The sequence below is a fragment of the Molossus molossus genome, unplaced genomic scaffold (genome assembly GCF_014108415.1).
Source record: "Molossus molossus isolate mMolMol1 unplaced genomic scaffold, mMolMol1.p scaffold_m16_p_4, whole genome shotgun sequence".
Lineage (NCBI taxonomy): Eukaryota > Metazoa > Chordata > Mammalia > Chiroptera > Molossidae > Molossus > Molossus molossus.
This window is the reverse complement of record NW_023425377.1, coordinates 35,260,520-35,285,909: the sequence shown is the minus strand read 5'-3', so window position 1 is coordinate 35,285,909 and position 25,390 is coordinate 35,260,520. Positions and strand designations below refer to the sequence as shown.

The following is a 25,390-nucleotide window of genomic DNA, read 5'->3' as shown; positions in this document are numbered from 1 at the left end:
TTTATTTAGTAAGAGAAGTTGCAATTAACTCAGATGATAAATTTGGTAACTCTTAAACTCAGTTTAGCCTTCAAACAGCAATGTTATGAATTCTAAAACACGTAAGAACCCTACATTTAGAAATAGATAAATAGTAATATACTATCCTAGAAATATCATCTGCAAAGATAGTACTAAGTACAAATGAACAAAATAAAGGTCAATGCTACCTATGTCCATGCTCTAGTCTTAGGGCAGTGTCATGAACAAAACTTAAAAACCTGTAACATTTCCCCAAACATTCAAGAAAAGCTGAATAAGAGTCTTTATTGCACAATGCAACATTTTAAAACGTTAATTATAAATCAATCTTGGTTATTTACTGTCTCTAAGCTGTAGCAGAATAATTCATTTTATAAGACCACTTTCCCTCTCTAACAAATGACAAAACAGTTATGCAAAAGAAATCACAGGTTTCACACATACACACAGAACTCACCAAAGACTAAAGTTTTCTTTCAGAGTTTATTGTGAACACATATACTTCACAGATTAAAAAAAAAAAAAAAGTCTGTACACTTCACAAGACAGTACAAATTAGCTACAATCTGCTAGTTACACATTAGGACATTAACACAGTCCATGATTTTTGCCCTAAAACAGGCAATTGTGCTACTCCAACTCTCTTGAAATTTTCCCAGCTCGTCACATGGCCCAGGTGCCTCCTCTTCTGTAACTCCCACTTCTGGAACTGGGCCCACAAGCCCAAGCTCTATCTTGTTTACTTCTTTTTCAGGTTTAGCTCATTGAGGATACTCTGAGACTTCACTTTTTCATCTTCATATCTGCTTCAATGGCACAGCGGCGCCCCCTGGTGCCCCCATCCTAAATGACAGGCAGACAAAGAAGGAGCATGAGTGAGTTGATTAAAAGATGAGAAGGTACAAGAATCTAGGGGTTTAGTTTCTTGGGATAGATAGGAATCAGCAGAAAAATACAGGAAATGAAGAGCATATATGTCGTCCCATAGACTGTGGTAAAAATCACCTGGTAGTAGTTTGTGAGAGAATATACAGGACAGAGTATCTTGCTCCTGCTGACCACAGAGGTTGCTGGAGTTCACCTGGGGTCCCACAAAATGGCTATTATTCATCCCACCCAGCCCCTAAATTATGTGTAAAGAAACAGAACAGTAAAAAAAGGTGGGAGAGTCAGAAAGGGCAGTGGATAGTAAGATTCTTGGCTAACATACCTGTCCAGCTGTTTGTTGGTCCCTATAAGAAAGGCCTTTCCTGCAGACTGACCCTGGCACTAGTTCCCTAGCACCTCCTGATAGTTGTTTTCCATGAGATCAGGACAATCAGAAGGCTTCTTTCCATCTGCTGCTCTCTCCCTGCAGCCCAGATCCTTCCTCTTGTGCAATACATTGCTGTCTTCAATAGATAAAAGATCCTATTAACCAGCCTTGTAACAGCCAGCCAATTGCTTGGGAATCCAGAGTCACTGTTGCAGGCCAATAAAAGAAAATGGAGATTATAGTGTTCTGTCTATGGTATAGGCTGAGGCTGGTAGGCAAGATGAACGAACACTTTTGCTTGGCTCGGCCATTTTTACATTTCTAACATGCAAAGGATTCTAAGATTACAGCTCACAAACACAAGTTGCCTTTGAGGCAACAGTAAAAATAAAAATACCATCTTGCATTTGTATAACACTTTAATTTTTTTTTCAAGCCAGTTCCATACCTATTATTTTATCCTCACAACATCCCTGTGAGGTAGGCTGGACAGGTAGGTCATTATATTAGCTCCATCACACAGATGAGGGAAACAAGGCTCCAAGTAATAATCCAGTCAGTTTAAGACCATGTGGTTTTTCTATCTAGCCTGATGCCCTTCCCATTATATATCATGACTCAGTGCCCCAAAATGAGTAAATGAGTCAAGACAGTCTTCAGGCTAGCTTTACTAAGCTTATCTCCAATTCCACCAGACACTACTGTCTGCAGTGGCCATTTTTACTGAGATATTTATCTCACATTTTACTGAATGTCTGTGTATCATGCATCAGTCTTGCAACTTAATATTAGGGGAAAAGATAAAAACTATGTGCTGAGTATCCACTACGAGGAACACTTTTTAAAAGCCAGCTAGCAGCAGCTGCTCTGAATTATCTTCTATTTGTAAGAAAAGAATTGGCAAAGGTGGAGTCAAGAAGTGAGGAGCGGGTGCATCCTAGATCTTTATCAATACCTCATTTCAGCCCAATGAACTCATAAAAAGTCCCTACCCAGCCCCCACACACACACATGCAGAAAGACAGGATGCAGAAGAGACAGTTTCTTATTCAATTACCTGAATGAACAGAAGTTCAACACATTGCTACAATTTGCATGTTTGATTTCCCTCTGGCACCCACCCCCAGCGGGAGCAGAGAATCTTTGGGGCAACATCACCCCTTGCAGCCATTCAATACTTACAAAGAGAGAGAGAAGGAAGGCAGGAGAGCCCATGGGGACACTGTCCTGTTAGAGGACAAACAAACACTGATCAGGTTCCACAGAAACTCTCAGCCATAAGCACCCCAATCCTCAGGACAGAGACACAAGCACCACACACACAAAGACAAAAATTTAAAACTCAAGAAGAGGAAAGAGATCCAAAAGCAATCGGCCACTATGCCTCTGGAACAGGAACTGATTCAGGTCCACAATTGCTGCAAGCTAAGTTATTTCTTCCACCTTTCAAGCACTCTCCCAGAGGAATTAGTAATTTGTTCACTCAGCTCACAATTTTGCCCATGTGACTGAGCCTTCCAGTTACAGGTTTCTTGATTGGATGGAAGCAAACCACCATTCTAAGATCAGTATGTACATCACTGGAATATAGAAGCCCAACAATACCAAGCAGTAACATGAGGTTCTTTGGATGCTTCAGACTTCTAGCACTGGAACAATGGCAAACAGGCTCTTTCTTGGTCTCCTCACCTTCTCTGAAGCATCCTGTTTGCGGGTAGAATCTCTCCCTCGAAGACTTTTAGCACTGATTCCAGACTCAGATGTTTGCATAATCAACTGTGTGGCCAGGAATTGCTGTAGGGAGAAGAAACACAGTTGGCCCTAGAGATCTGATCCAGTAGGGAAAAATTAAAGACACCCTAGGCTTTGTAAATAGGACTTCAACTAATACCCTTCTGCAATCAGCATTCAAATATTTCATGACTGATTAAAAGTGTAGCACACCCAGTTTTAATTTTCATTGTGCATTCTCAAGAATTTGAAAAGGCTAACTTTATTTATTTTTTTTCTATAACAAAAGATCAAAATCTCTATGCTCTAAGAATGAGAAAGAGAATAAAACTAGACGAAACCAAAGAGCATCGGGCAATTTAAGTAATTTGGCAGACTCTGCAGAGACAGACCACATCCCTTCAAGTTCAATATCCCATAGGGTGTCTAGTAATGCAATTATAGGTTAGAAATAGGTTATTTGTGATGACAAAGAAGGAAGAAGTAACTATTTGTTGATTGCCTACTATATATATATATTTATTTAACATAATAAAAAATATACACTCATCATTTTATAAGAATTTTATTTAAAAATTTCAGGACTGCCCAGCCATGTGGTTGAGCGCTGACTCATGGACCAACAGGGTACAGGTTCAATTCCTGGTCAGGGCACATGCCCAGGTTGTGGGCTTGAGCTCCAGCAGAGGGTATGCAGGAGGCAACCAATTGATGTTGTTTCTCTCTCTCGCTCCCTTCCTCTCTAAAATCAATAAAAACACATTAAAATAAATAAGTACATAAATAAAAACTTCAGGACTTCCAGTCAAGATGGCAGTGTAGGTAAAGGCAGTACTCACTTCCTTCCCCATAACCATATCAAAATTACAACTAAACTACAGAACAACATTCAAAACTGCCTAAAATCGAGCTGAATGAAAGTCCTACAGCTATGAAATTAAAGAAGCCACATCAAGACTGGTAGGAGGGGCAAAGGCTCAGAAGGGAGGGCCCCACACCCACATGTGGCAGATAGAAACCAGCAGGGATACCTCAGCTGTAAAGGGCCTTCCTAAGGAGTGAGGGGTTCCTGTCTCACACCAGGCCCCCCAGCTCAGCGTTCCAGTGTCAGGAGGAGAAGTCCCCATAACTTCTAGCTCTAAAACCAGTGGGAACTGAGGCTGAGGAAGGCTGAGGCTTCTGGAGTCCCAGGCAGTTTCTCTTAAAGGGCCCATGCATGGACTTGTACTCTCCGGGCTCTAGTACAGGGGAGGCAGCTTGAGGAGCACCAGAGACATACCAGGAAGAACTGGGTTGTTTGGCATCAGGGCAAGATCTGGAGTGGCAGCTTTCTCCCAGACAGATGTACTGGTGGAGGATGTTGTTCCTTTGGTGAGCCCTTCCCAATGGACCAGCAGACAGGCGCCTCCAGCAATCTGGCTCACACTGTTTGCCCCGCCCTGGTGATTCCCTAAGGACTTGCCTTCCCAACTATTGGGCCCACCTAAGCTGTTTCCAGTGGCTTTACCATAAGAATTGGCCTGTCAGGGCTCATGCTTTGAATTTTCCTAAAATCTGTCAAACAAGCAGCATCTGGCTTCAGTGAGTGGCTCCAGGCCCAGCATTAGCAGCACCCGGCCTTGGTTCATGACCTGGCCTTGCCTGGGTACCTTCAAGCTCAGCACAAGCAGCAGCCATTTGCAGATAGCTTTGTAGCTTATGCCTAGTGGCCCCGGGTAGAACACAGGCAGTGGCTGACTTTGGCCTGTGCCTCCTGGGAGGCCCCAAAGCCAACACACCCAGTGGACAGCTTCAGACCACAGCAAAGCATCACCACTCAACCACCTCCACAAGTGACTCTCTCAAGGGGTGGGCTCAGTGGGTACCAGAGGCCTGCTGGAGTAAGTCTTGCTCTGAGTGGTGGCCCCTGCACAGCTGATTCTCCAAGGTGGTCAGAAGTCAGTGGTCAGTGATCATAGCCAGTCCTTGCAGTTGATTAGCCTGAGTAAATCCCTCCCATTGATGTAACAACATCAAGACTAAATTACAACAGAAGGATGTACAGTCCACACAAGGGGTGTACCTTGAGGGCACAGCTGGGGTGATCAGGGAGGCTGTACCACTGGACCTTACAGGACACCTACTACAATAGGCCACCCTAGGAATCCTAGGAGACACAGCAACTCTATCTAATACATAGAAACAAACACAGAGCAGCAACCAAAACGAGAAGACAAAGAAATGTGTCCCAAATGAAATAACAGAACAAAACTCCAGGAAAAGAACTAAATTAAACGGAGGTAAGCAATCTAACAAACGCAGAGTTCAAAACACTGGTTCTAAGGATGCTCGGTAAACTTAGTGAGGCCTTCAAGAACATAAAAAAAGACCAGTCATGCCCTGGCCGGTTTGGCTCAGCGGTTGGAGCGTCGGCCTGCGGTACAGAGAGACCCGGGTTCGGTTTCCGCTAAGGGCACGTACCTCGGTTGCAGTTTGTCCCTGGCCCTGGTTGGTAGTGCGGGTGGCAGCCACTCGATGTTTCTCTCTCTCTCTCTCTCTCTCTCTCTCTCTCTCTCTCTCTCTCACTCTATCTGAACAAAAAATGGAAAAATGTCCTCAGGTGAGGATTAAAAAAAAAAAAGACCAGTCAAAAATTAAGGAGGTGTGCCCTGGCTGGTATGGCTCAGCAGTTAGAGCGTCTGACCAGGTTTAGTTCCCACTAAGGGCATGTACCTCGGTTGCAGTTTGTCCCCGGCCCCAGTTGCGGTCGAGTGGATGGTGACTACTCAATGTGTCTCTCTCATGTCAATGTTTCTCTCTCTCTTCCTCCCTCTCCCCCTCCCTCTCTATCTGAAGATAAATGCAAAAATGTCCTCAGGTGAGGATAAAAAAAAAAAAAAAAGAAGGAGGCTCTAACTGAAATAAAAAATAATTTGTAGGGAATCAATAGTAGAGTAGGTAAAGCTGAGAAGCAAACCATTGATTTGAAATATAAGAAAGCAAAACACACACAATCAGAACAGCAAAAAGAATGAAAAAAATTGAGGATAGCGTAAGGAGCCTCTGGGACAACTTCAAGCAAACCAACCTTCGTAACTTGGGGGTGCCAGAAAGAGAAGAGAGCAAGAAATTGAAAACCTATTTGAAAAAATGACAGAAAACTTCCCTAACTTGGTGATGAAAACAGACACAAGTCTAGGAAACATAGAGTCCCAAACGAGATGAACCTAAATAGGCCCATACCAAGACACATCATAATTAAAATGGAAAAGGTTAAAGAAAAAGAGAGAATCTTAAAAGTAGCAAGAGAAAAGCAGTCGGTTACCTACAAGGAAGCTCCCATAAGACTGTCACAGCCCCTGATTTCTCAAAAGAAACTTTGCAGGACAGAAGGGAGTGGCAAGAAATATTCAGTGATGAAAAGCAAGAACCTACAACCAAGACTACCCTATCCCGAAGAGCTATCATTTAAAATTCATGGACATATAAAGAGTTTCCCAGACAAGAAAAAGCTAAAGGAGTTCATCATCACCAAACCAGTAGTATAGGAAATGCTGAAGGGTCTTTTTTTTTTAAATCCTCACCGAGGACATTTTTGCATTTATCTTCGGGTAAAAATAAATAATAAAAATAAACAAGTAGAACAGAAGCAGACTCAGATACAGAGAACTTTTTGTTGGTTAAAAGGTGAAGAGATTAATAAGTACAAATTGGCCCTGGTCAGTTTGGCTCAATGGTCAGAGCATCGGCCTGTGAACCAAAGGATCTCAGGTTCCATCCCTAGCCTCAGTCGTTGTTGTGCAGGAGGCATCCAATTGATGTGTTTCTCTCACATCAATGTTTCTTTCTCTCTCCTCCCTTCCACTCTATCTAAAAATCAATGGAAAAATGTCCTTGTATGAAGACTAAAAAAAAAAGTACATATTGGTTGTTAGGCTGATGAACCTCAGAGGGAAGACGGGAGAAGGGGCAGGAAGAGATATACCAAAGAACTTATATGTATATATGCATAACCAATGGACACAGAGAATAGTGTGGGGAAAGCAGGAGGTGGATGGGAGTAGGGGGGAAGGAGGTCAATGGGGAAGAAGAGGGGGACCATCTAGAATACTTTCAACAAATATAAATTAAAATAAATAAATAAAAATCTTTAGGCCCGGCTGGTGTGGCTCAGTGGATTGAGAGTAGTCCCATGGACTGAGAGGTCCCAGTTCGATTCCTGGTCAGGGTGCATGCCTGGGTTTCAAGCTTGATCCCCAGTAGGGGGTGTGCAGGAGGCAGCCAATGGATGTTTCTCTCTCACATTGATGTGCTATCTCTCCCTTCCCCCCTTCTCTAAAAAATATCAATAAAAACATCTTTTTAAAAAAACTTCAGGAAATTTGCCCAAAATAGACCACTCTCTCATAACTCATTTACCAAAGCAACATGAAAAACTAACATGAATCCAAAAAGAATAAAATTTTATGTTCCTGTGTCCCTGATGGCTATTCCAAGAAAAAGCCACAACACCTCTTCTTGACATCAATGTGAATCATTCCCTTGAGTCTTTTCATTTTATCCATGCTAAAACACTGAGGATCCTCAAAGTACCTGGATCTGCTCCAGGACATCTCGCTGCATCTCTACTGCCATGTGATAGACATCATGATCCGAGCTATTATACATTACAGCATTCTGGAACATCAACATAATATCACGCTGAAATTCAGCTGTGCTGCGGATCAGTCCATTTTCAATGTTTTTCTTAATAGTTGACAAATCCATCGGCCTTAAAAACAAAACAAAACGGGTAAATGTCAGCAGAGAGGGGAAGAGGAATCAACTGGATCCCTGAATATATTATTACCATATAGATTTTCTCACACATCCCTTCAATCTCAGCTGCCAGGACTTAAATGCCAAGCCCTCATCCTGAAACATGCACTAAACCCAAACACCAAAGTCGGTCTGTATAATAAACATTGAGAAAGGTTATAAAAGGGGTTAATTCTTTAGACTATCATTGGTGATCTGCCCACAGAAATAATCAGTTTAGCAATTGGTTCACCCTTACTCACATCAAAAACATTTGATTTAAACTTACTGCCTAAAGCAAAAATCCATTAAGACTGGACAACTTACAATCCAGGGAACTCAGCATGCTGAATGGGTTATGGCTTACCTCTGCACAATGCTGTGGTAGCCAGGTGCTATGTCATCTGTAACAGGCTGCAGAAAGACATTGGCATACCTGTCCAAAGAGAAATAAGGTGTATATTTGGCCAATGTGGCTCAGTGACTGAGCATCGACCCATGCACCAAGAGGTCACTGGTACGATTACTGGTCAGGACACATGCCCAGGTTATGAGCTGGATCCCTGTCAGGGGGCATGCAGGAGGCGGTCAATCAATGTTCTCTCTCATGATATTTCTATCTCTCTCTCCCTCTCCCTTCCTCTCTCTCTCTAAAATCAATAAAGGAAGAAAAAAAAAGAAAGAGAGAATAAGGTGTACTGGTGTATCCTCCAGAAGCACAGGTGAGAGAATATGATCTAAGTGGCTGAAGGCTGTTAAGAGCCAATGCCTATAGTCCCAAATAAGCCTATTAAAATTTTTTTCTAGTCACCACCAGTGAGGAGCAGCAGGAGAAAATGTTCCTACTAATCGGTAAAGCCACCACTCACCTATGATTAGCTGCAGCTCTCCATACAAGCATGATGGCTTTCTTCCAGATTTTCTGTGCCTGAATAGCTTCCTGATCCTCACTACAGACAGAGCTAAAATAAAAGAAATACAGAAGTTCCACTAGGCATAAAAAGAAAAAAATTCCTAATTATTTCTTGTCAACTACAGGCATACCTTGTTTTATTGCGCTTTGCTTTACTGAGCTTCACAGATGTTACATTTTTTACAAACTGAAGGCAAAACCTTCCACCAGCAAAAAGATTATGACTCGCTTTATTGCGATACTCAGATTATTGTGGTGGTCTGGAACCAAAACCGCAGTATCTCCGAGGTATGCCTGTATTTGTTCCAGGCCAAGAAAGGGAAGATGAAAAAGTAAGATTAAAGAAAAGATCCTCTCCTACTTCTCACCTTCACTGCCTTGACCTCAAAGGAAGAATCTTAGATACTCACAACTGTGAAGAAGCAGGGCTGCTGGGGATGGAGTCCGCCAGTGTGTGGGACTGCAGCGTAGCATTGTGTATACTAAAGCCATCATCACTCTCACTCACTGGGGGTTCGTTATCCATTTCTGACAAATAGCCTTCTCCTTGATCTTCTTCCTTAGGCTCCTCTAGGCTGGCTGCTTCACTAACTCCGTCTTCCTCCTCATCCTCACCTGGGGCATCCTTAGACACGTGTGTTCCAGTTAGCAAATACAAACAAAACTATCATGCAAAGCATCATTAAACATGATCTGCCCTTTGGGTTAGATTAGTTCTAGAAAATGACCTCACACTATTTCCTGACTGAGCCCTCTATCACTTATATTACCATCCACTTACAGACACTGACTGATCAAGTTATTTAGAACCTGGACAAAGCCAGGACCTTTTTATAAGGAAGAAACAAAAAAAGCTACTTACTTAAGACTAAGCTAAGAGGCGTTCCTTCTTTCCCCTTGCTCTTGAGAGGAACTCTGACCCTGGGTACAAAGTTATCAAAAATAGTTTTTATTTTGTGTCTCATCTGATGGAGCAAGCTCACACCGCTTTATTTAAGTCTGTTTGTTACTACTACTTTAATAATTCTAAAAAGAAAACTTTGGATGATTTTCTCTAGATAGTACAGTTAGTATTATCTGATTTCTTATAGGTTCTCTCTGGCTCTAGTATCCCTATTCATTTCAAATCACTCCGAATATATCAAAGCTTCTTTGTGCATCATATGCAAAGGTCTGTGTGATGCTCACAAACTTTCAGATGGGAAGCACACGATGCCATAATACTCCCACTATACCTACTGTCCACTGAAGCTTTTCCCCATGCGACTCCTTAACCAGTCTCATCTCAGAAAATAAAGATGTGAGTTTACTGACATTTATTAAAAAGGTAGTGCTATAGGGAAATCTAGTCACACACCAAGAGGAATAAAGAAAAGTCTGAAATACCTTTATCTGGCTTCCAAAAATAGTCCCTGATTCTTCTTTCAATGAGTCTGCAGAGGAGAGAAAGACTACCTGAAGATTTTTCCACCTTAGCCTTCCCCTTCCTATGGACAAGAATCCCCTGCAGCTCTCCTTTCCATGCTGACCTAGTCTACCTCCTCTACTTGCCCACAACCCACAATCCCTCAGAAGCCAAAGCAAATACTTTTAAGTTAGTTATAGGATACAGATTTCCTGGCCTTATTATTTACCTGACATTTCAAATTTGTGCTGAGTCTCTGCCTCTAAAGGATCATCAATGGGATTTGAGCCATGTGATGGAGATAACATGTTTTCAGGGGATGCCTGAAGACCAAAAAGAACAAACACGCTAAGTACTGGTAAATCACTACAGCCTACACAATTTTATTCTTCAATGATAATTCTAAGTCCTATCCATGTAATTTGATTCTAATATACACCTTAACAGAAATAGCATATGAATATACATATACCACTGATCACACCGATACCTTCAGAAACATCAAACATGTTAGAACTCAGGAATGCAACAACCAAAATAAGAGGCCTAGCCCTGGTTGGTTTGGCTCAGCGGTTAGAGTGTCGGCCCGTGGACTGGAGAGTCCCAGGTTCGATTCCTGCTAAGGGCACATACCTCGGTTGCAGTTTGTCCCTGGCCCCGGTTGGGGTCGTGTGAGTGGCAACCAGTTGGTGTGTCTCTCTCACATCGATGTTTCTCTCTCTCTTCCCTCCTGCTTTATCTGAAGATAAATGCAAAAAATGTCCTCGGGTAAAGATAAAAAAAAAAAAGCAGCCTAAATTTTCATTTCTTACCTAAGATAATCCTCCATCCTCCCAGGCCCTTATTTTAAATACCTCTGTCTTCACAGCTGTAAGTGGGGTCTCATCGCCTTTCCCACTGGCAACATCTACTTCAGCAATCTCTCCAGTTGCAGTACTTCTGGGTTCCTCTTCTAAGTCTTGACTCCTGAGTTCTGGTGGCTCCATACATGTGGCTGGAACAACTCCAGGGACTAATTCAGCCCCTGAAATGCCTTGCTCTGGTTCTGCAGGTTCCATTTTGATGTCAACACTGGGTTCCCTGATGTCCACCAATTCATGGATTCCTTTGTTTTCTGATTCCTCAAAATCCAGCCTCTCCTGCTTGACTGTCAACTCTGGTGCAGAGAGAGGTACCGATTTGTCCCGTTCCTGCTGAATAGGGTGCTCCCAGGGGCCAGGCAGAGACTGAGGATCATCATTCTCTTCACAGAACGATAATGCCGCTTCCACTGCTGCCACATCCAGCACTTCAGGATGATCATCTACCTGTCCCATAATACAGACACTGTTTAGGTCACAGAAAGAAGCCAAATTACCTCAATTCTATTAGCACAAAGGAGATGGCCTGAATCTGCAGCGTCTCTACCTTCTCCACATAGTAAGAAGCAACCAATGGACAGACAGTTGTCCTGAGCAAACTAGGTTCGGGAGATGACTAGTACGCCAGCACCAAAAGGTTTTGGGACTATAGTGATGGAAGTGGGTAGAAGCAGGAAAGTTGTTTATGTAACTGCTACTACGAGTAGCAAGGAGAGGCTGAGAAGAGAAGACTATGTAGGACTCACGAGAGATTCTTTTGGGATCTGTTGAATAGTTACCTTGTCCTCAATGATGGCAATGATGTCTCCAACAGTCTCAAAGTCCAGCTCTTCACCTGTGTAAGACACAGCAATATCCATCTTCTCAGCCAGATCTAAATCTTCTTTCCCATCTATGCTGGGAGCCTTTGATCCTCCAGAAGCTTCTGCTACCCCTGATCGGAAACATTCTTCTTTGATAGAATTGATGATCATGGAGATTTCACTGCTATCCATAGAAACAGTCACAGTATGTGGATCCCCCACAGCCTCCATGGGAACACAGGTGTCAGACTGACTCACTGATAACAGGAAGAGAAAAGCATCTCAGAAGCTTATGTAGAACCAAGTGACCACCTGGAGTTCATACCAAGGATGTAGACAGATGTCAAGTACCCATACACTAAAGCTCAGAAACAGTCATCTTACATCTGTTTCGTTTTCTTCTCCCTAGTTTTATCTAGAAAGTAAGCTGAGAACTTATTCTCAAGCCCACTCCTATGTGTACACTTGGTCTTTCACCCAACACAAAAATTCCCACCCACCTCTTCTCACATCCTGGTTTTTCTAAGGATAAAGATGGCAAATGTCCATGGAGAATACAACAGAGACATCTGAATTGGAGCTGATGCTCCTGATCACCTTTCTCTAACTGAAGCTCAAGATAAAATTTGGACCTAGTGGCTGCTCAGGGCGTGGGTCAGGGACGCACCTGGAGCTACACTCTCAGGAGTGGAGACAGCCGGAGCAGAGGATGGTGCTGGTAGCGCAGGCATCATGACAATGGTAGCCTGGGAAACAGACTCTACAGGGGGTGGCACAAGTTTAACTGGAGACTCACTGGCAACAGTAGTGAAGGAAGCAAGAGGTGTGGTGAACTGTGTAGGACCAGCTTCTAAAAGCCGGGAAAGAGTGGGAGCACCTAACAGACAAAGAGGTACACAAAATGAGGTAAGAAGGAAGCACATGAACAAGAAGCAATAGACACTTTAAGACACAACCAAGAAAATTTTTAGTCTCAAAGGATGAAAGCAACTCCTGTTGAATAAGCTCATTACCTATATCCTTACTTTCTCCAACCTTACTCAAGACCTTCTCCCAACTTAGGAATGACCCAAAACACTAGAACACACAACATATATAAAAAATAGGCGGTAATTTTTCCTCAGAAAAAAATTAAACATAACAACAACAAAAAACTGGTATAAATAAAAATGTCACCTCTGCTAAAGTTAAGTGTGCCATAAATCACCCAAATTCAACACCATTCAAATGCCAATATCTAATGTTTGTTTGGTATTTTGTAAAGGACTTTTTTTTTTGCCTTACATTTTCTACTTCATTTAATTCTAACTACACTTTTGTAAAGTATATACACTGCAATTAATAAGAGTACATTGAGCCTGGTCGGTGTGGCTCAGTAGCTGAGCATGGACCTATACACCAGCTGGTCCCCGGTTCAATTCCCAGCCAGGGCACATGTCAGGGTTACAGGCTCAATCCCTAGTGGGGATTGTGAGGGAGGCAGCCAATTGATGTTTCCCTCATCATCGATGTTTTCCTCTCTCTCTCCCCCGCTCTCTGAAATCAATAAAAACACATTTTTTTTTAAAAAAAAGAGTAAACTGAGGCTCAAGAGTTAAGCTACCTAGCCAAGGTCACAAAACCAGAATGTGGTAGGATTGGATTTGAGATTCAAATCCAATTCCCTGGATCTAAATCTCACCCCCCTCTACTCTGTAAACTCAGGTATTAACTTCTCTATTCTTCTCATTAATATCTATGCTGTGTTCATCCAGGGCTATCAATACTTTGAAGATGAAATGTATTTAAAATCTGGGGCACTACAGGATTTAACAGGTAAATAGCTCCAAGGTTGGGCTTTAAATCTGACTAAAAACTGCTTAGTAACAAAGGCTGGAAACCAAGGACCATTAATGCCAAGTTCAACATTTCTGAAGTACAGTAGATAATGGAAAAGTGGTGACTTACCTGAGGCAGCAGGGGAGGCTGCAACAGTGTTGGGTGTTTGCTGCATCTCCCCACCATGTATCATGGGAAGGACCCCGCCTACCTCCAGGAGGACACCTGTACTGTTCAGGTGGCCAGAAGCCACAGCCATTTCACTCTCATTGACCTACCAGGGAAGAATAGAGGTGAAGGCTACACTCAAGCTTTCCTTTACTACCATTTCCCAAAACAGCTCCAGCAGTTGACCAAACTTTACAAAACCAGAAGTTAATATCCAAAGAGAATAATTTCAGACCCAAGGGAAACTCTAATTTTCAAAACTTATTTAATGAGAGTTCTCTGGAGAAGAGAACCAAAATAATTACGGTTTCAAATACCTCAGGATCCAAGAATGCTATCAACTTACTGTATAGGTTTTGGGTGGTTTTTTTTTTTTTTGGTTTGTTTTTCCCTTAATTAACATTTAACTAGGAGATCTCTTCCTCTTTTGAACCTTTTTGTCCATGTCATATTTTAGGTCCCAGGCACTCCCTTCCAAAGTACTAAGTCACCACAGCTCTCAAACACCCACAGAAGTCTCCATACCAGTCTGGGGCTAGTAGGCAGGAGGCTGCCCTTCTTCAAGAGCTCTGACAGCAGAGGGGAGGGGGGTGGAGTTGCTTTCTGTCCAAGCATCTTTTTCTGGGGTGAATCATCTGTTACTGGGGTCATGGGGGCTTCTAAGGGTGCAGAGCCTGGAGGAAGGGTGTCAGGAATCCCAGGAAACGAGGTGACTGGGGTACTCGGCAAAGTCCCAGGGGTTACCTAAGAGACAACAGAGAACCTTTATCTGACTTCTCAAACTCTGAAAGGTTCCCTATTAATCTGGATGGGTTAGTGTGTCTAACTATTATTTTATTAGTCCTGAGTGGAACTGCCCAGAAACCCTCTACCCTCCTCCTGCTCTCAGCCACAACTTTCTTCCCCACAATTTTTTATTATACCTACACATTCACAATGACCCAACCATTCCACCCAACCTACCTTTTACAAACTTCTTATCCACTACCAATATTATATTTACAAAATAATTCTCTCTTAGTTCAGCAGAAATTTCATAGGACTTACAAACAATTCCTTGACAGAGTCTTTTACCTATCTCTCAAAAGGTCAAAGTCTCAATATTTTTAGGTCCATCCTTATCTTACAACACAGAACAAGGTAAATTAAGTAGCATTCAGACCAAGAGAGAAAGTTGCCTCCAGGCCAAAAATGGTTTCCTCATCACTCAGCTGTCTGCTGGCTTACTGCCCCTTTGCTGATTAATTCCTACAGATAAAAATATACTCACCCCAGAGGCAGCCTCTTCCATAGTAGTTGCAGTCAAGTCCCCAAGTGGATAATCATTTCCTGGGGAAGCAGAATCTATAGGAGATCGAACCATCACAGTAGGTAACCTCCGAGGTGGTGTTTTTACTGCTTGACGAGCTAGAACATTTAAGAGAACAATTTATAAGTCTTCAAGATTAAGTAAATGAAACTAGACACTTCTTGGCTATTATATAATAAAGGACAAATAGAGATATTTCATTAATAAAACAGCATTATAAGTTTGGATTAGAAAGTTTTCTTTAGCCCAGCCGGTGTGGCTCAGTGGTTAAGCACTGACCCATGCACCAAGAGGTCGCCGGTTCGATTCCCGGTCAGGACACATGCCCAGGTTGTGGGCACAATCCCCAGTGGGGGTCATGTAGGAGGCGGCCAATTGATGTTCTCTCTCATCAATGTTTCTCTCTCTCTCTCCTTCTCACTTCCTCTCTAAAATCAATAAAGGAAAAATAAAAAAGAGAAAGTTTTCTTTAACACTTCTGGGAAATAAGAAAATTACCTAAGAGAAATTCTTACATTAAGCAAACGTTTCAACTATTCAATTATTCCAAAGGCCCTTTGGAATAGGAATTAGTTTAAACACCCCTCATTAGCTTATTAAGATTCAGCTTTTAACAACAGGGAAAAACTTCATTGACTCAGAGTACATATTCCTTGAGTTCCTCTCCTTACTCAGTGCCTGGGCTATTCTCAATCTTTTTATGTAGTCCTTTAACTTCTAAAACCTTAATTATGTTCAATATCTTATATCACGCCTTTGTATCCTAAAGGACACAAGATCTAAGTGAGATCTGAGCACAGCTAATTTTCTAACTAGAGTTCCTTCCTGGACACAAAGGGATTTTTTAATATGGTAAAAAAGAAGATGATAAAGGAAAGTGTGAAAGTAAATTAGAATCAGTGGATTCTACACTACAAAACAGTTTTCAACTGTTATTAGCATGCAATACTGTATGGTCAATTGCTAAATAATTAGTAGGCTCAGCTTACCTTGATATGCAGCATCTGTAGCCTTCCTCTTTACTTCAGCCTCCTCTTCCTCCAATTTCTTTTTCCTAAAGAGGAAATTAAAGGATAGATCTTACCCAGCTCTGGCTCCTGCACAGTCCACAGTGCCTCACAAGAAAAGTTTTTGCCAGGCTAGTAGTTTTTGGAGAAAAGGTCTAAAAGGGAACCCTTATCAGCGAAACAGAATTCTGAGTATGCTGCCTAACTACCAGTTCTTCACCTACACAAACTAAAGCCTCTTTTAAGTTAGAACTAAGTTATGTCATTACCTTCTAAGACTCACCCCCACTCCCCACCCCCAGCTACCAGGCCGCTCTGCAGCTTTCTCCTTACGAATCGCTCAAGTCTAAAGGAATGACAGATGGAGGAAATAAGCTATTCAAGGGGGAGGAGTGTTAAAAGACAGAAAGGAGTATAAATAAAAGAATAATATAATATAACCCACATTGCAATGTCATTGCAAAGTTTATCCAGTCTGCTGTCCATGTGTCCAGCTTGAATTAGTTCTGCATCTCTTTTCAGTCGTCTGTAGGAAAAAAGAGAGGTAGGTAGACTGAGTTTTCTAATCTGCTACTTATAACACTCTGACTAGTTTTAGAAGTCAGCCCCTTTTGTCTCTCCCAACCATTTGGCATCTCTCTGATACGTACCTATATTTTTCCTGGGTTTCCTTTATCACTTTCTTTAGTTCCTCAACTCGTTCAGCAGTCAGTTTCCGAACAATTACATCTTCAACAGTTTCCACCACTTCTCCCTTTTCACCCCGTTTCCGTCTGTGGAAAATTAAAACACACACACATTTGAGTAAGAGAACATTTGTTCCCACTCCCACTTGCTTTCTTTGAGCCCTCTCCACCAACTAACCACAGATAACTTCTATTATACTTTTATTACCCAGTAACATAAATAGATATAAACTAGATTTCTTCAGTAAACACTCTCCACTAAAGAGATTTAGCTTGAGTGCTAAAGAGATTTAGCTTTGTACTCACTTTGGGGTCTCGGTGGTTTCCAGAAGCTCAGAGTACTGAGAAGCACAATGCTATGGGAGAAAACAAAAGTGCAAATATGATAAGCAAGCTGGAAAAAGAATGACTTTTCAAAGTTTCAACATATTAAACTAAGGTTTAAAGAAGGGAGACATGAATGTTTCTAGGAAAACAAATTACTTAGCATCAAATCAGTTCAAATAATCAATACCAAGACACAGACAAGGAAGTCTCCTGACCTGGAGTTTGAGTATTTGGAAAAACAAAATCTAACAGCCAATATTTATAGCTAATATCTACTGAGTAGTTATCATATGCAAGGCACTGGTCTAAATACTTTCTAGGTATTAGCTCCACTTAATCTTCAAAACAAACTTGAAGCAACTTTTATCTCTATTTTTCAAATAAGGAAACTGAGGATCATTATTCAAAATTTTGTGTGTTTTTTTTGTACAGATAGAGTGGGAGGGAGAGAGAGGAAGAGAGAGAGAGAGAGAGAAACATCGACGTGAAAGGGACATATCGAGTGGCTGCCACCTGCACGACCAACCAGGGGCGGGGACAAACTGCAACCGAGGTACATGCCCTTAGCGGGAACCGAACCCGGGTCTCTCCAGACCGCAGGCTGATGCTCTAACCGCTGAGCCAAACCAGCCAGGGCTATCCAAAGTTTTTAAGTGGTGTCATATTAAACCCAGATCTATTTAATTACCAAGGTTGGGCTCTTAACTGTTATGTACTGACAATAATAGTTTATAAATGAACACACATGGATGGCTTAGCAAACAGCAGAAGAAAAGGTATTCTCACCCTGGCCAGAGTTTGGCTCAGCAGTTAGAGCATCAGCCTGAAGACCAAAGAGTCATGGGTTCAATTCCGGTCAAGGGCACGTACCTCGGTTGCAGTTCATCCCCAGCCCTGGTCAGGGTCGTAGAGGAGGCAACCAGTCGATGTGTTCCTCTCAAGTCGATGTTCCTCTCTCTCTCCCTCCCTCCCTCCCACTCTATCTGAAGATAAATATCCTCGGGTGAGGAATAAAAAAAGAAAAAGTATTCTCAACTACTCTCCCTCTTTCTGGCATAAAAGCCTTGTGATGAAAAGGCAGGGAACCCAGTTCCCATCTCAAAGACTACTCTAAAAGAGCACTTGCTTAGAAACTTACTTTTTGAGAGAACCAGTCTGGAGGGCGGCCAGGTTCTGCAAAGGGCTTGATTGCTCTGCTAACCGATACCCTAAAAAGTGAAATAAGCATTATACACCCCCCCCCCAAAAAAATGAGGAAAAGTACACTGAGAGTTCAATATTTGGAGTACAAATCTTGGAATAAAAAACTGTCACTGTGAAGTAGATTGTAGTATGTGACTATGGAAAATGACACTTCTTGAGTCATTGCTAAACAGTTTTCCTAAGTGATGTATTTCCTGGGTGAAGTGAAGATGTTAGAACCTAATCAAGTATCCTTTCTGTTCACTGAGGGAAATATTTTTGTTAACTTTGGTTTCTTGGAATATATTTGTCTTTGGAAAAGCAATGTGTAATACATCACAGACCTGAAAAGTTTCTTTTGACCCACTAATATACCTCCTAATAATGTAATACAAGAAAGCAATGTAACAAAAGAAGCAAATACCAAGAAGAAAAGTACCATGTAGACTTGATCAGAGTAGTAACAGTTAAATTTTTCCTAAATGCCTGCAAGAGGATGTTTAACTTATGGCATTTCAACTCTATGAACTATTAAACAGTTCATAAAAATAACTATAGCCCAGCAGGTGTGCCTCAGTGGTTGAGCATCGACCCATGCACCAAGGTCACCAGTTCGATTCCCAGTCAGGGCACATGACCAGGTTGCGGTCCAATCTCCAGTGGGGGACATGCAGGATGCAGCTGATCGATGTTCTCTCTCATCGATGTTTCTCCCTCTCTCCCCCCTCTCTCTAAAGTCAATAAAGAAATATATAAATAACTATAAAATACATGTGATGATATGGAATAAATTTTAACATTATTAACTAAAACAAAATGATACAACTTCGTATGATGCAATCATACAACCTTTTAGAAAGTTATAGGAATTGCCCTGGCCAGTTTGGCTCAGCGGTCAGACCACTGGCCTGCAGACCAAAGAGTTGTGGGTTCGAGTCCCGTCAGGGGCATATACCTTGGTTGTGGTTTGGTCCCCGTCCCTGGTCGAGGTTGTGCAGGAGGCAAACAATTAATGTGTCTCTCTCACATCGGTGTTTCTTTTTTTTCCCTTTCTCTCTCTCCCCCGCTTCCTTCAATTCTATCTGAAAATAAATGGAAAAATATCCTCAGGTGAGGATAAAAATAAGTACATAAAATGTAGGTATAAAGACAAAGAAACAAGCAAAAATGAAAATAGTTGGACTGGAATGGGATCAAGGAAGAGTGTAAAGGGGCTTCACCTGTGTCTGTTTACTTCTTTAAAAGGAAAACATGACATAATATTAAGATTTGGCCGGCCCGAGTGACTCAGCCAGTTAAACATCACCCTGTGTACCAAAAGGTGGCGAGTTTTGATTCCCAGCCCAGGTTGCGGGTTCTGTCCTGGGGCAGGTGCATGTAGAACGCAACTGACTGATGTTTCTCTCTCACAATGATGTTTCCCCCCCGCCCACTAAAATCAATAAAAATATATTTACCCCTGGCCGGTGCTGTTCATTGGTTAGAACATTGGCCAATGCACCAAAGGACTGCGAGTTAGACTGCCAGTCAAGGGCATGTTTAGATCCCCCATGAGGGTGAGTGCGGGAGGCAAATGATGATGTGTCCCTCTCAAATCTCCCCAACCTCCCTTTTCCACGCACTCTAAAAATCAATAGAAAAGATACCCTTGGGTGAGGATTATAATATAACGTGTGTATGTGTATATATGTGTGTATACACATATACAGAATGTGTGTGTGTGTGTGTGTGTGTGTGTGTGTGTGTGTGTATCCCTGGCCAGTTTGGGTCAGCAGTTAGAGTCGGCCCGTGGACCAGAGAGGCCCGGGGTCGGTTCCTGCTAAGGGCATGTACCTTGGTTGTGGTTTGTCCCCGGCCCTGGTTGGGTGGTGTGGGTGGTGGCCACTCGATGTCTCTCTCTCTCGTGTCAATGTTTCTCTCTCTCTCTTCCTACCTCTCTCCCTCCTGCTCTATCTGAAAATAAATGCAAAAATGCCTACAGGTGGGGATAAAAATTTTTTTAAAAATTAAAAAATATATATATAAAGATGTTACACCTAGGTGCCAAATACACCAGCAATCTTATTTATTATTCTCCACACTTCCATTTCTCTCTCTCTCTCTTTTGGGGGTGGGGGACTTAATCCTCACCCAAGGATATTTTTTCATTGATTTTTAGATAGAGTGGGAGGGAGGGAGGGAAGGAGATACATCAATGTGAGAGAGACTTATCAATTGGTTGCCTCCCACATGACCCCAACCAGGACTAGAGAACAAACCAGCAACCCAGGTATGTGTCCTTGACTTGAATCAAACCCTCGACCCTTTGGTCTGTGGGCTGACACTCCAACCACTGAGCCTAACTGGCCAGGGCCACACTTCTCTATGAGGTTGAAATATTTCATAACTTTAAAAAGTTTTAAAATTTTGTGTAGTATTAATAACATCACAGAACACTTTATTTTTTTCAATCCTCACCCAAGGATATTTTTCCCCCCATTTATCTTCAGATAGCATGGAAGGGGGGGAGGGGGGAAGGAGAGGGAGCAGGGGGAGAGAGAGAGATCAATGTGAGACACATTGACTGGTCGCCTCCAGCACAACCCCCAAACGAGGCACATGCCCTTGATTGGAATCATATCCGTGACTCCTTGGTCTTCAGGCCAACACTCCAACCACTGAGCCAAACCGGCCAGGGCCACAGAACTCTTTTTAAAAGAAAACTTTACTTCAACATTGTTATATAGATAGCTATAACCAAAAAATAAAGTTTGATCCGTAATTTACAACTTATAATGAGACAAGTCCTAAATGGACTAAAGAGTTAAATGCTCAAAAAATTTAACCATGGCCCTGGTCAGCTTGGCTCAGTGGTTAAGCATCGCTTCTCAGACTGAAGGGTCTCAGTTTTGATTCCTGGCCAAGGGCACATACCTGTGCAGGAGGCAACCAATCATGTGTCTCTGTCACACTGATGTTTATCTCTCTCCCTCTCTTCCTCCCTCCCTTCCACTCTATCTAAAAAAGATCAGTTGAAAAATATCCTCAGGTGAGGATTAACAACAAAAAGTTAGTAATAAACATAATTAATCCAAAAGACCTGAGCACACATTTCTCTAAAGTAGACAAACATATGGTTGATAAGCATGTGAAAAGATGTTCAAAAATATTAGGCACCAAGGATATGCAAATCAAAACCACAATGAGATATTTCATATCCACTAGTACAGCTATAAAAAGACAGACAGACATTAAGTATCGAACATAGAGAAATTTGGGTCCTCATTTATTGCTAGTGGGAATGTAAAATGGTGGGTGAAGCTACTGTTAAAAATAGTTTTGCAGCTCCTCAAAAAGTTAAACATAGATCTGGCTGGTGTGGCACAGTGGCTGAGCACTGACCTATGTACCAAGAAGCCACGAGTTCAATTCCTGGTCAGGGTACATGCTGGGGTTGCGGGCTCAATCCCCAAAGGGGGCTTGTGCGGGAGGCTGCCAACTGATGTCGATGCTTCTTTTTCATGGATGTTTCTATCTCTCCCTTTCCCTTCTTTTCTCTCTCTAAAAAAAATCAGTATGGCCCTGGCCGGTTTTGCTCAGTGGTTAGAGCGTCGCCTGCAGTACAGAGACCCGGGTTCGGTTCCCGCTAAGGGCACGTACCTCAGTAGCAGTTTGTCCCCGGCCCTGGTTGGTCGTGTGGGTGGCAACCACTCGATGTGTCCCTTCACATTGATGTTTCTCTCTCTCTCTCTTCCTCTCTCTCCCTCCCGCTCTGTCTGAACAAAAAATGCAAAAATGTCCTCGGGTGAGGATAAAAAAAAAAATCAGTATGTATATATGCGTAATCATGGACACAGACAACAATGGTGGGTATTGGGGGGGATCGGGAGGAGGGTGTCAATGGGGGAAAAAGGAGAAACATCTGTAACAAAAATAAATTAATAAAAAAATGAAAAATGAGAAAAAAATTAGCTTAGCCGGTGTGGCTCAGTCGTTGAGTGTCAATCCATGCACCTAGAGGTCACTGGTTCAATGCTGGGTCAGGACACATGCCCAGGTAGTGGGCCAAATCCCCAATAGGGGGCATGCAGGAGGAGGCCAGTCGATGTTCTCTCTCATGGATCATTCTCTCTCCCTCTCTAAAATCAATAAAGAAAAAAAAAAAAAATCAATAAAATCATTAAAAAAAAAGTTAAACAGAGTTACCATATGACCCAGCAATTCCACGCTTTCAAATTCAAGAAAACTGAAAACAAGTGTCAGCACAAAACTTTGTACACAAATGTTCATAGCAACATTGCCAAAAAGTGGAAACAACACAAATGTTTATCAACTGGTAAATGGATAAACAAAATGTGGCACTCATAGACTGTTATTTAGCCACAAAAAGGAATCAAGTACTAACACCTTGAAATTACTCTAAGTGAAAAAAATACAGTCACCGAAGACCACAAATAATTATTTCATTTATATGAAATGTCCAGAATAGGCAATCTACAGAAAGTAGATGAGTGATTGGGCGAGGTAGAAAGGAGACTGTAGAGTAACTGACAGTTGTACAACTCTGTGAATACACCGGGTTAATTTTATGGTATGTAAATTATATCTCAATAAAGCTGTTAAAAAATAAATACTGCTGCCCTGGCCGGTTTGGCTCAGCGGTTGGAGCGTCGGCCTGCGGTCCGGAGAGACCCGGGTTCGGTTCCCGCTAAGGGCATGTACCTCGGTTGCAGTTTGTCCCCGGCCCTGGTTGGTCGTGTGGGTGGCAGCCACTCGATGTGTCCCTTTCACGTCGATGTTTCTCTCTCTCTCTCTTCCTCTCCCTCCCACTCTATCTGTACAGAAAATGGAAAAAAGTGTCCTCTGGTGAGGATAAAAAAAAAAGAAAAGAAAAAAAAAAATAAATAAATAAATACTGCTGCTCTGGCTGGTTTAGCTCAGCGGTTAGAGCGTCGGCCTGTGGTCTGGAGAGGCCTGGGTTCAGTTCCCGCTAAGGGCATGTTCCTAGGTTGCAGTGTGTCCTTGGCCCTGGTTGAGTTGTGTGGGTGGCAACCACTCGATGTGTCCCTTTCATGTCGATGTTTCTCTTTCTCTCTCTTCCTCTCTTTCCCTCTTGCTCTATCTGAATAAAAAATGAAAAAATGTCCTCAAGTGAGGATAAAAAAAAAATTTTTTTAAATAAATAAATAAATAAATACTGCTTACAAGTCAGTATGATCAACTACAGAAATCCACTAATGGCCCTGGCCGGTTTGGCTCAGCAGTTAGAGCGTCGGCCTGTGGTCCGGAGAGACCTGGGTTCGGTTCCCGCTAAGGGCACGTACCTCGGTTGCAGTTTGTCCCCGGCCCTGGTTGGTCGTGCGAGTGGCAGCCACTCGATGTGTCCCTTCACATCGATGTCTCTCTCTCTCTCTCTCCCTTCCTCTCTCTCCCTCCCACTCTATCTGTACAAAAAATGGAAAAATATCCTCGGGTGAGGATAAAAAAAAAAAAAGAAATCCACTAATGTAAAAAAGTACCTGACAATTTCAAAGACCCAAGAAACCAGACATCCCAGATAACTTACCAATTTTGATCTCCACTCCTCATGACAGAAGACGCTAAACACAGCTTCTCTCGGATAGACCATGGTTCTGTAGGGCCACTACTCAACAGCTTGTGTTCTAAAAGGAGAGAGGGTTTTAGAAGCAACCACAGAGACTCTACTTCAAAGCGCCAAAGTCTAAAAACCTAATACAAAACATCCCAACTTTAAGGACAAAGTGAGCTACCATCACCAACTCTTGTACTCACTTTGCTAGTAAATTATCACCACTGAGTGGGTGGTACCTATTCAGTGAGTACAAATTGCACTCTGAGTACCTGGCAAGATATTTTATTTCTTAAAGACAACCCTGCTTTATAAAACAAAGACAGAGAATGTCAGATTAAGATAAAGCAGTTCTCTCAAAATGCCCCGTTGTGTGTGTGTGTTTTTAAAATCCTCACTGAGGATACTTTTCCACTGATTTCCAAACAGAGTGGGGGGAAGGGAAGGGGAGAGAGAGGGAGAGAAACACCCACGTGAGAGAGAGAATACACAGATTGCTTGCCTCCCTTAAGACCCAGAAGGGGGGGTGGGGTGTAAATCCAACCACAACGGAGGTACTTCAAACCCTTGACTCTTTGGTCTGCAGGCCTACACTCCAACCACTGAGCCAAACCGGCCAGGGCTTTGGAAAAGGCCAGTTTTAAGAACACAGACTTTAGCCATGCCGGTATGGGTCAGTGGTCCACCACGGACCCATGCACCAAGAGGTCGCAGGTTGATTCTGGTCAAAGCACATGCCCAGTTGTAGGCCAAATCCTGGGTGGGTGGGACATACAGGAGGCAGAGGGTTGATGTTCTCTCTCATCAATGTTTCTATCTCTCTCTCCACCTCCCTTCCTTTCTCTCTAAAATCAAAGGGAAAAAAAATTGGAAAAAAAAACAAAAAACATACTTTACCCCAATTTGTGAACTCCAGTGCTTATTTCCCAGGATTCCGAGCAGCCCCCTCACCCCGCCCCTTGCTGCCCCGCCTCCTTAACATAAACTTGTTTCTGCTTTCAATAACCCCCACCCCAACCCCCACATTGAATAGTCGGGCCTGAAAGACCTTTTCGGTCCATGAAACAGAGGAAAATGGTTGAGGTGCACGAACCGCAATTTCCCCAGTAGCAGAAAATGAATTAAAATATCGCATTTCTCTGTGACAGAGTACGGGCCCAGAAACGTTGGTCAGAGTGTGAATGGCTCACAACACGTCTTCGTCTGCACACCCGAGTCTCTAGAGCACCTTTGTTACTAGCCCCACACAGCTCCCAAACATACAAGCAGTCGCTGAGCTGCTTCTCTCAAATCTCGGCGGCCTCCGGAGACATAAGGCCCTACACTTCTCGACTCCCAAACACTGGCCTTCAACGGCGACGTCGAGAGAAAGTCTCTGACGACCCTGGGCTCTCACGTAAATGCTCCTACTCCCTAAGAGTATGACAGAAATCCGGTGTCTGGCCGCGGTTCTACAGACTTTCCACGCAAAAGCAGCGCAGATACTTACTGCCCGTCCCTGCCGCCATCTTGGCCCCAGTCTCCAACCCCCGAGGGAAGACTTCCTGGTACGGCCGGAAC

At 42.7% G+C, this 25,390-nt stretch overlaps 1 protein-coding gene across 9 annotated transcripts; it reads right to left on the bottom strand.

Annotated features, from left to right (window-relative positions):
* Window positions 1-543: 543 nt before the first annotated feature.
* BRD8 (bromodomain containing 8) lies at window positions 544-25,352 on the bottom strand. Of its 9 annotated transcripts, XM_036282059.1 has the most exons (22): window positions 25,320-25,346; window positions 23,807-23,903; window positions 18,218-18,287; window positions 17,059-17,108; window positions 16,717-16,839; window positions 16,512-16,592; window positions 16,049-16,113; window positions 15,021-15,157; window positions 14,276-14,494; window positions 13,712-13,856; window positions 12,432-12,641; window positions 11,741-12,021; window positions 10,956-11,408; window positions 10,331-10,424; window positions 10,083-10,129; window positions 9,107-9,321; window positions 8,653-8,745; window positions 8,151-8,219; window positions 7,580-7,757; window positions 2,966-3,070; window positions 2,459-2,503; window positions 544-864 (listed from the first exon to the last, which is right to left on the bottom strand). In XM_036282059.1, exons 1-22 carry the CDS (start codon window positions 25,336-25,338, stop codon window positions 805-807), a joined length of 2,856 nt encoding a protein of 951 aa, XP_036137952.1. In that variant the 5' UTR covers window positions 25,339-25,346; the 3' UTR covers window positions 544-804. The 9 variants fall into 9 exon arrangements, with proteins under 9 accessions (XP_036137952.1, XP_036137958.1, XP_036137957.1 ...); XM_036282060.1 differs by lacking the exon at window positions 2,459-2,503 and having other exon boundaries at window positions 554-864; window positions 25,320-25,343; XM_036282063.1 differs by lacking the exon at window positions 14,276-14,494 and having other exon boundaries at window positions 554-864; window positions 25,320-25,343.
* Between the last annotated feature and the right edge of the window lie 38 nt (window positions 25,353-25,390).